Source organism: Dermacentor andersoni, chromosome 5 (assembly GCF_023375885.2).
Source record: "Dermacentor andersoni chromosome 5, qqDerAnde1_hic_scaffold, whole genome shotgun sequence".
NCBI classification, from domain to species: domain Eukaryota; kingdom Metazoa; phylum Arthropoda; class Arachnida; order Ixodida; family Ixodidae; genus Dermacentor; species Dermacentor andersoni.
In genome coordinates this window covers 99,912,775-99,925,961 of record NC_092818.1, presented here as the reverse complement: position 1 = coordinate 99,925,961, position 13,187 = coordinate 99,912,775, and the positions used below count along the sequence as shown (strand labels likewise).

The 13,187-nt window shown below is 44.5% G+C and overlaps 1 protein-coding gene across 1 annotated transcript; it reads left to right on the top strand.

The window, feature by feature from the left end:
• The first annotated feature begins 5,919 nt into the window (after positions 1-5,919).
• Positions 5,920-10,681, top strand: LOC126530949 (uncharacterized). Its single transcript, XM_055070494.2, has 2 exons — positions 5,920-6,178; positions 10,088-10,681. Exons 1-2 carry the CDS (start codon positions 5,920-5,922, stop codon positions 10,486-10,488), a joined length of 660 nt encoding a protein of 219 aa, XP_054926469.2. The 3' UTR covers positions 10,489-10,681.
• The last annotated feature ends 2,506 nt before the right edge of the window (positions 10,682-13,187 follow it).

The following is a 13,187-nucleotide window of genomic DNA, read 5'->3' as shown; positions in this document are numbered from 1 at the left end:
CTTGGAACCGTGTCTAACCGATGCGGTCACCACAGGTCCCAGTGCTCCGCTGGAGGTGCAGGTGTCTCCGCTGAACTCGTCGGCTCTGGAGCTGCGCTGGTCCCCACCCGAGCTGGGCCGGGGTCCCGTGGATGGGTACCTGGTGAAGTGGCACACCTTCTACGGCGACGGCGAGTCGCTGCGCCTCGGCTCCAGGGACCTGCGCTCGCTTGTCATCGCCGACGTCGAGGAGCTGAACACGTACACCGTGCAGGTACGCATACACGCGAGCAAAGCGTCACTATTGTAACCACCTTCGAGTCAAAGCAATAAATTGTCGGAGGTTGAAGGGAACATACTTCACGTCGGAGAAAGGGACTTATAAAAGCTGCATAAATGTCTCAACGCTTTCATGTGACACTAACGGACCGACACCGAAGGAAACGTGGCTCTATACGTATGCACATGTGTCTGAGAAACATATGGTCGTACGAAAAAAAAAAATGGAAAGAAGAAACAAACAAAACTTTGCGGTTACCGCTAGCTGGTTTGTTCTTGGTCACGTTTAGGAGAGAAATCACATTCTACGGTCCAGATCTTTTATATAATACCTGATAAAGTTACCTGCCTGGTTTGTGAAAACAAAAACAAAATGCGAATTTGCCTTCGCCTGCATTCCACGTAGAGAGTGATGCTCGAAGTATGGCGGCTATATCGCTTTCTGGTCGCTTCCGTCCTCCGTAGCACGGCTAAGTATTATCTTGGGGATTCGTTTTCATTGATCGATGGGGTGATGTTGGGGGGGGGGGGGGATGAGGGGAGGGTTTAATTTATATATACGAAGAGGTGCATAGAACAACGCGAACTCGCTTTCTGTTTCTTGAAAAACTAAGCAATTAATAGTGTTTTATTGAACAACGAAATATGATCAAGAACAAAGCATGGCTCAGCGTAAAATCTTTGAAGAGCTCTTAAGGAAGAAACCCGGCTAAATGTATGAATATGTTTTTTATTCCGTATTTCACGCTTTTGGCTGTGCTGCTTTCGCAACGAGCGCGATGTGGCGCATTCGTAAACGTCACATCTGACATCTTCTCAGCTCAATCTTCATAGTAAATTTCGCGCGGCGTTTTGTTTAAGTGCCTCGTGATACATAACAGGTTGCCGCGTACAACCTGTGGTCCGGCAGTTTCCTGGCCGGAGAGGAGGCTGTCGCCTACGGAATCTCCTACTCCTCCGGTGAGTTGGCACAGCATCAGATTCCTTTCCTCTTAAATGTTGTTTGAACACACTTTTCTCTAATGCTTTGTAAATGACAATAAGGAAGACGATTCGCAATGACTCTAAGGAAGTATGATGCCACACTGACTTTGGTAGCATCGAAAATTCGTAGGATCTGAAATGCCATCGTTCACGAAACTGGGCTAACGTACGCATGTTTAGGCATGTATAAGACAATAATAGAAAGACAAGTTCATTTCTTATAGCATATAAATAAACATCGAACAGGCTATTCCGTGAGCAGCTACGTCCTCTGCACTGCTTATTATAATTTTTTTCCCGTCGCGTGCTGACGATATGCGCATGTTCGCGAATCGGAAATTCTTTTTTTTTATTTTCGAGCACTGTCTTTGGTGAAAGGAGATGTGCAGCGATAACAGAGACTTATTACAAATTGCAAATGCGGATTTTGGTACGTGCTGCCGTAGAACGAAAGGGTTCGAGACGCGTATTATGTGAGCGATGCTTTATTTAAGAAGAAAGAAATACTATATGTGCTGCTTCTTGAACAAATGAAGCGAGTGGTCAAGGTGCAGTTAGGGTGGAGAACAAGAAACTGCATTCCCAGAATTTTTATTTTGTAAGAAACATGCGCCATTATATAAGGCGCCTCCTTGCGGTCGTTTGGTTGACTCAACACTCGGCCTGTTCCTGATATTGCAAACTGTTCTCGAATACTGTTGTGTTGCAGCGACGGTGAACAATAAAACTCGGCCAGAAGCTTGAGTTAACCATTTTACTATTTGTTGGGCGGACGTGTGCCCTGCGAAACAGGCAACATTCATTGCGCAATGATTGTGGCGAACGCAGTCGTCGGTCGCCGAAATCTAACTCGTGGGTCAAGTTCGTAACAAAGTGTGCGCGGTACATTCTAGAGTAATCACTGAAACTCTCGTACATTCGAAAATGTACAGCACTATTCGGGTCGCGCGAGCAGTCTGATTCGCAAGACCCTTTCGCAACAGAATAGGAGACAACATTAACGAACGTTCTAACACAGCGGTGGGTTTTGCACCGAGCGATAAATCGATAAATCATCAAATAACGTTCATCGCAACAAGAAAGATAAGGCTACATGTGCGTGAAAATACAAACAGCTCTCCGAATGCTAAGTCGCGTCAGGGAAAGAATGTGACGGAGGCAAAACCGAAGTGGTGCGCTTGGGATACACATGTGACACAATGAGACGTCTTGGAAGCTCACACCTTGAAGTGCATTCAGAAACGAGACATACGGTGGCACAGAAAATTTGTGTCGCTATGGGAACCACGGCTTACTAATGCACATACGCTTTTAAGTGTGGGGATATGTCAGGGACAAAAGGATTGCGGCATGTAAGTGTCCTTGGAAAAATATACCAAGAAGCACCTTGACAAAGCGTTCCTTGAGGCTTTCGAGCTGTCACCAGTGAAGAAGAGAAGTAAAGGAACTGCTCAATATGCGGGAAGACAGGGGGAATAAAAAGAAAGAAAAAGCAAGCACAAACCCGTTAGAGGTTTGTTAGCATTTCGCTGTATCTCGTTTTTTTTTTGTGGCCAGAAGTAAAAACCGGTGGCACTTTGTCGCAACGGCTGCGTGCGGAAGAAAGCGGGGAAAAAAAATTAGGGTAGAAACTCTCTACCCGGGAATTGTCATACTATAGTGCGTAGCATTCTTTGTAATTATTACTCGTCAAGCCTATATACTGTACCCTTGAAACCAAGACTGCCGTATTTAAGAGATAAGCAACTGCAAATAACACCGCCCACGCTCTGACGACCAGCAAATTGAATTTTACTACTGATCTTGTGTTTGGCAAATGAAAGAAATGTGGCTGTAGTGTTAGTCTTCTCCCATAGTTTGCCTCCCGACGCACTCACCTTCGTTCCAATGCGTCCTATTCAGAAGCTTCTCCCTGTTGTTGCAGATGCATTTCTCTGGTTGCTCGCGTTATCCACTAGTTCATTGTCCGCGCAAGCTCTCGCCTGCGTTCTAACTGCACTCAGTAAGGCCAAATGGAAACGCGTCAAAGGTCTCAACGCACTCACTTGCGCGCGAGGGATTCATGCGTCCGTGGCGTAATTATTAAAAAAAAAAGCGTCCGTGGAGTGATGGTTTCAATATATGGCTTCTGTACTAGAAATCTAGTGTTAGAATCCTGCTTTCGGACGATTTTAATGGTTTTTACTTTATTATTTATAGAACAGTACTTTTGTTTGAAATGATACGTTTACGAAGTTACCAAGCCGTTTGAAGCCAGATTGACTAAGTTTAGGCAGTTATATGTATTAACCATCACTCTCACGGCGGCTTATAAAACATCGCATCGGGAGCATCGTGCACCGACAAGTAGTTGGCGTTAAGCGCACAGAGGTTTGTGTATTCACAGAAATTCACCTGTTCAAGCATAGATGGTGGTACAAGTTTTCTTGGACACAAAACGGAAGGACAAACGGAACGGCGCAGAAAGTGACTCCGGGTACCTTGCCAAAGAATACTACGCATTAAGAACATCCGCTGGTCCGGCTTAGGTGGACGAGAGGGCAGATTTAGGCAGCGCTCGTTTGAAGCAATAATTTTTTGTTTTCTAGCGGATATAATAACCTTGCACTCTTTTCTGCTTGCCAGCTAGCGAACTTATAGAGTAAGAAAGCACGCGGACAGGAGGAACATTCGCACACACGTTTACTAAGAAAAAGCTCAATGAAATATTTGTCGCGGTTTCACGTCATTATTTTCGACTACGATGAGGAACCTTTTGTCAGATAAATAATGTGCGCGACTTCCCCCCCCTCTTTTTTTTTTTTGACGCTTCATTGAACCCTTTAAAATCTTACGAGACATAGTAAGGCGACCACACCTTCGCCGCTATGGTGGATTCTGTTGCGGATGCGGTTGCGACCAGTTTTTCTGATTACAGGCTGCAGAATACAGTTGAGGCAGTCACCTGTAACGGCGAAGTCCTCCATTTATATCCAGAGGGTCCGTTCCCAGGATTTGCCATGCTCTTTTTTACGAATCGGGTTTGTAAAGCGTGCTTCACCTCGAACTAGGCATTATTGCAAAAAAAGCACCTCACAACCTTTTGGCCATACCGCAATTATTTCGCCCTCTATTTCGCAAAACTCAGCAATAAATTTAAACGTGCATCCGACGGCTTCGTTAATTATCTGTGCTAGCTACCAGCAAGTTCACAGGCTGTTTTGTCAGAAAGCTGCCTCATCAGTTTGGAAAAAGATCCGTTGTAGAGCCTTTCTGCTCTTTACTAAAGATTTCTGTAAAGCATGCTTCGCCTCGCGCTTTTCATTACTGCAAGAAAGCGCCCCTTGCGACGCGATGCGCGCTTTCGGAAGCTCCGTAACATTTATGGCGGACAAATGGCGTAGGAGATGAAGATAAACGATCGACGATAATTCAGATATCACGTCTTGACACTCATTTGTGAAAGCCATATAAGATCAACATGCCCTGTTTGGAGTGTTGCAGGTTGGAAATGTTGCAAAGAAATGGTGGACGATGTCATGCGGACGACTAGCAGAAAGCGAGACGTAATAATCCCGTCTAAAAATTTAGAAAACATGACTGAAAGGCATGCTCACAGTAGAACAGACTTGTCGTAATAGTCCAATAACCATAACGTCGTAATAATTCAATGTTCCAGTAACCCACTAAAGTATGCATATACTGAATGTTTCATGGACGACTGTGGAATTCGCCGTAATACCGGTGTCACGCGAGCACTTTAGATTGCGATCGAGCCTGATCAGGATCAAAGTTTTTTCATCGCTATCGGTAATGATCGCTGCTGGACAGCCTGACAGTCTGGATCTAATTCGGTCAGCTCTAGAGCTCAAGGTGTGGCTAAGTGGGCCCAGACACGATAATTTGCCTAATGTGCGGCAAAAATAGTAGTGTAAATATAAGCCTACAATCGCAATCGAGAAGCTTGATCACAATGCACGGATTGCAGTAGTCTGGATCTGGATCGACCGAAAAAAAAAAAAGGGCTCGAATGCAATCGAATGGGCTCCTGTGACGCCGTATTATAAGCTTGTTAATTGCCCAAATTTCCTTATTTAACTACTCAATTATTAAAGTTGGCGCACAGCTGAAATTGGGTAATCGAAGGCTGTCAGAAGCTCAAAGCGTGCACGCTTGACAGTAAATCTGATACTATCATCATTTTCTAGATAGTTGTCGAAATTGGTCGCAAGTCATATCGGTGTACAGTAGATGTCTCGAAACTAAGCGTGACGCCAGTGGATTTCTATGTAAGCTGTCGGACAGGCACTTAAAATCTTGTTCTAATGAAACTTAGTGCTACTTTTCAATTCCGCATTTTTAACGTGTTCCATGCGATATTTAAGTAAAATATTAATTGGCACCTTTTACCCAATTAAGTCGTAATGCGTGAATATCTCGCAATATCTGATATCCGCCACAGCTACGAATCTCGGCCAGCAAAAGTTATAATTTCGTCCCGTATTCTCTATTGTTATTTGAATAAAGTTATTAGTTTCACCTCCTGTTCGTCATCGTTCCCGTGGAGTTTAAATTCACAAGAGTGCAGGAAATACGCTCTCGGGGCCTCTCTGCCAGACAAGAATCCTTATTGCGCAGCAGAGATTGCGGCTGCCGATGTGTGTGAATCGCGTTGAGCGAATCGCCCGTGACGCAGGCATGAACGTCAACGTGAGCAGTGGCCTGACGTGGGCCGTGCTGACGTGGACGCTGCGTCACGACGTGGTCGAGGAGGTGCTGCTCACCTGCTGCGAGCCCGAGCAGCTGGACACGTGCCCCCACGAGGTGTTGCTCAACAGCAGTGCGCGCAAACACCGGCTGCAGGGACTCGAACCGTGGCGGGCGTACGACCTGCGATTCTTCCGCTACGAGGGCATGGCGCTGGTGCTCAGGAAACGCTTCAGGACCGGGAATACCGGTGAGGACTGGCTTTTGCGACACCGAGTCTATGCGGTGGTACACGCTAAAGTTAAAGCTGAACGCTGGGCTAGTTGGAAAGTAGACATTATGCATCTATTTTATTTTATTTTATTTGTGAATATTGTGAAATTTTCGTACTGGCCAATACAGGAAGTATGTTGTAAAAACGATTATATGAGCATGGAGAAAAAAAAAAAAAGATTGCGTCAACAGTGCAATACAACATAACAAGAAAGATTCATTGTCCCCAGGGAATAAAAAAAACTAAATGTGAAAAAGGTGCTCAGTATAATGCACACTATTAGATGTGTCACATTGCTCTAGTTCAGGAGAGTTCAATGAACTACTTGAGTGCATCAAAATAAGTACAGCACAAAAGTAAAGGTAGTTCACAAAATCACTCATGCCATTCGTCCATTGCCCATGTATTCATCATACTCATATTGAGTGGAAAGAAGAAACAATTGAGGAGAGAATGAACGAACGACAGGATTATAACGCTGGCATGGGGCTGGGGGGGGGGGGGGGGCAATGAAAGAAAGGGCCCGACGTACTCAAAAGTGCCGTATCTAGTGCTAAGAGAGTAGCTAGTTGGAAGCTACACATTTGTAACATTTCCAGCGTTTGTAAGGAAAATAAACACTCAGGAGGATACGCAAATTGTCACCCAGCTGTAGATAGCACAAAACAACAATACAAAACCCCATTTTCTCTCATAAAACTTCCTTCGCTTTAATGATATCAGCAGAACTGATTTGCGAGATTCGGTGTCCTAGCGCTTCGAGGTGTCGATTGATTGGGCCCCGCTGTTCAACCTACTAGCCTGCCGGTTAGATCGAATAGTAGGGCGGCCACCCTAGAGAGCGCTGGGCTTTGGGTTCACATAGGGATGATATTTTATTCAAGTGGAAAACTATTTAAAGATTGTGTTGGTTTTCTGTGCAGCTTGGTGTTACTTTTGCATGCGTGAATGCCAATTTCACCTTATGAGACTTGCTCCGCATTGTGAATTTCCGCAAGACAAATTTACTAACACAGAACAGATTGGCAAAGCTGGTTCTCATGGGCCAAATGTGTTAGAAAAAAAAAGAAGCCCCGAAAATAGACGTTTGGTTTTCCGCCGGTGGCGCCAGTATGTGAATATGTAGCGGGATTTCTTGTTTCGCTGTTATTCAGAAATAACGGTTTGTGTCACGGAACTTCTTGAATGACTGGTGGTTGTTAAGTGCACAGTACGTGACATAGTCGATCTTGTTTCTGTGGCTGCAATAGTTTCGGAGATTAGGGGTGTAGTCGACATTTGGTGAACAAAATTAAACCCACCGAGAATTAAAAAAAATTCTGTTTGTTTTTTAATGCTGGTTCGCGATAACGCTAAATATGCAAGCATAGTGGTAAAACTTAATCTTGAGAAGACAGAACTGATTAGCGCGTGAAAGAGGTAATAGATCTCGACAACATATGTTATTGAGAAAATTGACGTAGTCACTTCGCGCAGTATACCAGACTAAACATTCATACGCAACATATCTTGTTGGGCCATTGGAGAAGTAAGATGCGGAGCTTCAGTTTCCAGCGAAATGCATCACAACTGCAACTTTCAGATATAAACAAGACATGACCTCTGCGAATGAACCTCGTGAGTCATTTGGGTCACAAATAGGTTATATATCACTCACGAAAATTTACTTTTGAAAAACTCATATAATGTTGAGTCTGCATTTTATGTATCACTAAAACATACTTTGAGGTTGGTGGCTTTTGTGCATGTATTTTGGAGGCAACACCCAGTAATATTGTTGGAGGCAAGGGCGAAGTTTCGTTAATCGCAAGGAAGTTGTTCACCAGAAGATGGTGGTATCAGCTGTGAGAGTTTGCTGCTTTCGCAGTAAACAATTTCAGCGCCAGAGAAGTCGCCGAAGTCTACTTTATTTCGATGCGTAGCATCATAGGGTTACTCGGCCGAAAAATGTCTTGTGAAGCCACAAAACGCCTTTCACAATACAGGCTGAGAATGCGCAGTTTAAGCCCATTGTGCGCGCGGTTGATAGCTGTCATCCTGAGTACAGTGACGAGTGACTCATAGCCCACGATAACAACAGCCGCACCGGCATAAAACACAATACAAACCCGTCTACTTCGGCCGTTCCCCATACGTTATACGCAGAAAGAAGGCGTTAATCCTAGGACAAAAATGCCTAAATCTATACAAAAAGGGGGATAGCAAGCTATATGGGATGCCATGGCAAGGCACCCCGACCAGTGAGGATGGACGGTGACTAAAGGGGAGCCAAAATGAGAGTATGCGCCGTTCGTACATTAATTACGCATGCATGCGCAGACGTCCCCCTGTTGCTACCTTTGATGGCATTAACGCATTGGTATGCCGCGCCAGGCATCGCGTAATAAATTAAGCGGAACGTCCCTGCACGGGAACTGTCGAAGTTATGCGTACCATTATATGTCGGTCGGTGTGGTGCGAAATGGAGATGTTTGGCTATCTAAATATTTGCATCTCTCTGCTCGTTAACCTCACGCATAAAAAAATACAGGTAAATGTGCACTTAGTTGTCTCTACGTGGATGAATGCGAAAGCACTGCGACGACCGCGTGATGCTTAGACATTATGCCACACCGCATGCTCGTGGGCTCGAATCCCACCAAAGGTCGAGGGCTCTCCTCCCAACAAAAGTCGTGGGTCCGAGTGGGCTAATGAAGTGTACCTTAATTCACTGTACCTAATTAACTTCGCCTTAATTAACACCATAGGTCGCACGTTCGACTCCCACCAGAGGTCCTCTGCTCGAGTGCCCTAATGAACCTTATATTAATTAGGTGTACCCTAATTAACTTCACCTTAACACCAAAGGTCGTGCGTACGACTCCCACCAACGGTCGTGGGTTCAAGTGACTCAGCTAACGTTATCTTAATTAACTGTGTCCTAATTAACTCCGCCTCAATCGTGGGTTTGATTTTCATAATTAACTTTATCTTAATTAACTGCCCTATTTCGCCTTAATTAACACCAAAGGTCAAGGGTTCGTAGCCTTTTTGGACTATCGTTTAGTCACACTACCAACGCCAGATTTTCCGCGTCATGAGCCATTTAATGCTTTTGCATTAATAATGTATATTACATCAGAAAAGCACCCCACACATCCTTACCATGCATAACACATGTCGCAGCACGCCGACAGCTATATACGCGTAATTCTACGCAAATCTTGGACAATTCCCGCTCAAGAAAGTACCGGTTAGTTTTTGTTACGATTTCACTGGTCATTTCAACCAGTCAAACCACTTTAAGAACCATGCCTGTCGCAATACGATACAAAACGTAAACTTGTTAGAAAACTAATTTCTCACTTATCTTGGTGAGCACCGAGTCACATCAGCTCTTGCCACACATAATGTAGTCAGTATAGTGTGGCTCATTTCTCTAAACATAAAAACGTATTAACAATATAGTAACGAGTCCACGTTGATACGCATGCATGTTTAATAATGACCGTCTTTAAATCACTGTGTTAACGATGGCGCCAGGTGATTTACCGCCACGTTTACTGACACACTTTGGTGACGTTTCCGCGCCCAACATCACCTGAGCACCACTTGTTCTTGGCTATTCACAACGCTCCAACACCCCTGATGGAGAAAGCTCTGCCCATATAACACTTGCGGTGATGTCAGCCGCCTACTTTCGTAGTCGAGCCTATCGATTAACGACGACGGGGCGACGGCACCCAGCATGAACACCAGAGTGCTTCGAAGGTGTTCGTGATAACTATCGCAATTAGTATGAGTTGCATGCCAAGGAACATTTCACAACTCGCATCTCCGCGTCATACGTTCAGAGCTGAGACTTCCGTGATCGTATACGATGCATCTCGGCTGTGGCCGTCCCAGCCGCAGAGGAGGCGGTCCCGTCCGCAGCGCCACCTAACGTGACCTTCACGTTCCTGGACGATGGCTCGGCGCTGGTGTCGTGGATCCCGGGTCCCACGTGCATCCCTGACTCTGCTCCCACCGGCAACGTCAGTGGCAGCGGTGACGGCGAAGGCTACCTGGTGTCGTGGGCACCGGTGCTCGAACAGGGCTCTTCCGCCGCTGCCGACAGCGTCCGGGAGGAGATCACTGCGGACACCCGGCTGACGCTGCGGCACCTGACGCCTTCCACCGCGTACGCGGTGGAAGTGCATGCTCGGACTGCGTGCGGCGCCGACGATGCGCCGCGCGTCTGGACGCTCCGTATAGAGACACCGCCCGCGACGTCCTCGATGGCGGTCGCTGCGAACGCTACTCAGTAAAACGCTCTCGCGTCGCTCGCGTTCGCAACCGCCGTGCGTGAGACGGTACGACCCCGAATCACGGCGCGATGTTGCGGGCTGCGGAAATAAGAATGCCTCTCGTGTTCTTCGAGGAGGCACCGCCGTTTATCGCGTGCGTTCGATGTTGTTTTTCCCGAGGTGTTTCTGTAAGAACTGCATGTTTTTAAGACTATCATGGTGTCTCTGTCGTCTATCATTCTTCGCGAAGGTAACTGAAAATCCCCAAATAACAAGGGAAACAAAAATGCAACGTGACTGGTGAAACACGACCGATGCGGTTATGGTGAGAATACTGTTGTGGTTCTGCGCAGATCATTATCTTCGAAGGTGTATCAATGTGCTTAGTTAAATATTAGGGCGCTGCTTTTTCCTTGATTTGTGCTCTTCCATAAAGAACTAATTGCAGTACGCATGTGATTGGAGCTCGGTGCAGCATAATAGATTCTTCACATTTCTGCCCCGACTTTATTCTGACATAGAGTTTAAAGAATTCAGTTGTCGTATTGATGAGGGAGGGGGGGGGGGGGGGCGGAGAGGAGCATAAAGACATATGTGTAGCCAATCCGAAGAACTTCTGTAAGGTTGATCAGTATAAATGTGTCTTGACGTCTGCCGTGGAACATGTAGCCGCTTGATCATTACTAGTTTCCTTGTGGATAGCTGATCTTCGTAGGAGCGATAATTGTACAATATCATGCGCATACCATGTGCGGGCACCTCACATCATAAAACGGTATGCAGCAGTCAAGTTTGCATTAATTTACACTGTTGAATAGGCAGATCGCGTGTTTAATGTTTGACATTTTCCTAAGTATGTATCCTCTAGATGCTCATCTAAAACGTGCCCTGGCAAATGAATTGCAGCTTTTTGTTAGAATGAACTAAGTTTCGTTTTACTGTAGTGCTTTCGCGGGATCCTTTCTCCTAGTTTATTGTCGCGTATTGAATTAATTATGCTTTAAACATTGTCCCAGTGGACTGCAAATTTGCGTTTGAGAATGAGGATGTGCGAAAAATATTTAAAAGAAAGGAGGGCGCCAGAAGGGGGAGGGGGGGCTCTCGTCATTCCTTAAAGTGCTATGATTAACTTTCCTTAGTACATGCACTGAGAACATTGAGCCGGGAGGTACCGCGTTTTGAGGTTTAGATAGAGGCTCATGAAGTAATAGGGAAGAAACAAGGCCCGCAGCGTGCTGCTGACCGCTGTTCACCCATGGCGCATGTTCACGACGGAGAATCGCCGCACAGTATAAGTTAGAAACCTAACAGAAGAAATAATTTCAACCAAATTTAAGATAGTTTGATTCATGCTCCTGAAATAATAATTTAAAGTAAAGATGAGGAAAAATGTGGAACTGGCAGTACCCCGTACCCCTAGAATCGCAATCTTCCGGATGCGTCAACTTGGTCCAACATAACCTGCTTTAATCTTACCTAATATAGCCTAAGCAAACGTAGCTACGAAGCACAGTACTTTCGTATATTTGACTTGATAAAAGGAAATAATGCCTTATTGAAAGATCCAAGACCATTCTACAGATAGAGAAAAACTGTGGTGACAGGAAAACAGCAAATTACCAAATGTGCCAGCTACAAAAAAAAAAAAAAAAAAAAAAAATCACGTTGATTACTGTGAAGCCATCTTGAAAAACGCAAATACTTGGTGGTGCCCTGACACTGCAGCGAAACCTTAACGAACTTACGTGGCATCGTCGCGAAAGGCGTGAATTCCATGGGAGCTGCAGCTGTCGCAAATCAGAGGATGGAAAGCTCAATAGTCTCTTACATATGATTAATAAAAATTGGTTTATTTGAACACCAAAACGTTTACAAACCTGGATATCGGGAGATTGCTATACTGGTGCTGTTGATGATGATCCCTTATAATATGGCACAAAACCACTGTGGGGCATGGGCTAAAAGCGGAATGGTATTAGGACAAAATATTATTGAAAATACGAAAGGGACCGTTCATAAGTGAAATAAAATAATGCGCCCTGCGCACAGCCAACCTTGTAGAAAGAATGAAACAAAACTTAACAGTAGTAACTACGGTAAAACAGGGGATTGAGGTAAAATGTACCTCGCAGATATTGAATTCGTTTGTTTTATTCGTATTTACGGTATTTGAATTTTATAATTTATTCATAAATAAATAAATCGTGGAAATATGATAGAGAAGGATTAAAATTAAGTGGAAGCGTTAAAATAATCAGTGCGTTCTTGTCTTCATCTTCTTTAGCACAACACGAGATTGAGGTAAAATGTATCTTGCAGATCTTGAATTCGTTTGTTTTATTCGTATTTAAGGTATTTGAATTTTGTAATACATTGATGAAGAAATAAACCGTGGAAATGTGATAGAGAAGGATTAAGATTAAATACAAAGGTTAAAACAATCGGTGCGTTCTTGTCCTCATCTTCTTTAGCACAGAATCAGGTTGTTATATTTCCGTGATAGAAATGTATCTTGCAGATCTTGAATTCGTTTGTTTTATTCGTATTTAAGGTATTTGAATATCATAATATATTGATGAAGAAATAAACCGTGGAAATATGATAGAGGAGGATTAAGATTAAATAGAAAGGTTAAAACAATCGGTGCGTACTTGTCCTCATCTTCTTTAGCACAGAATCAGGTTGTTATACTTCCGTGATAGAAAGGAACATTTATATCA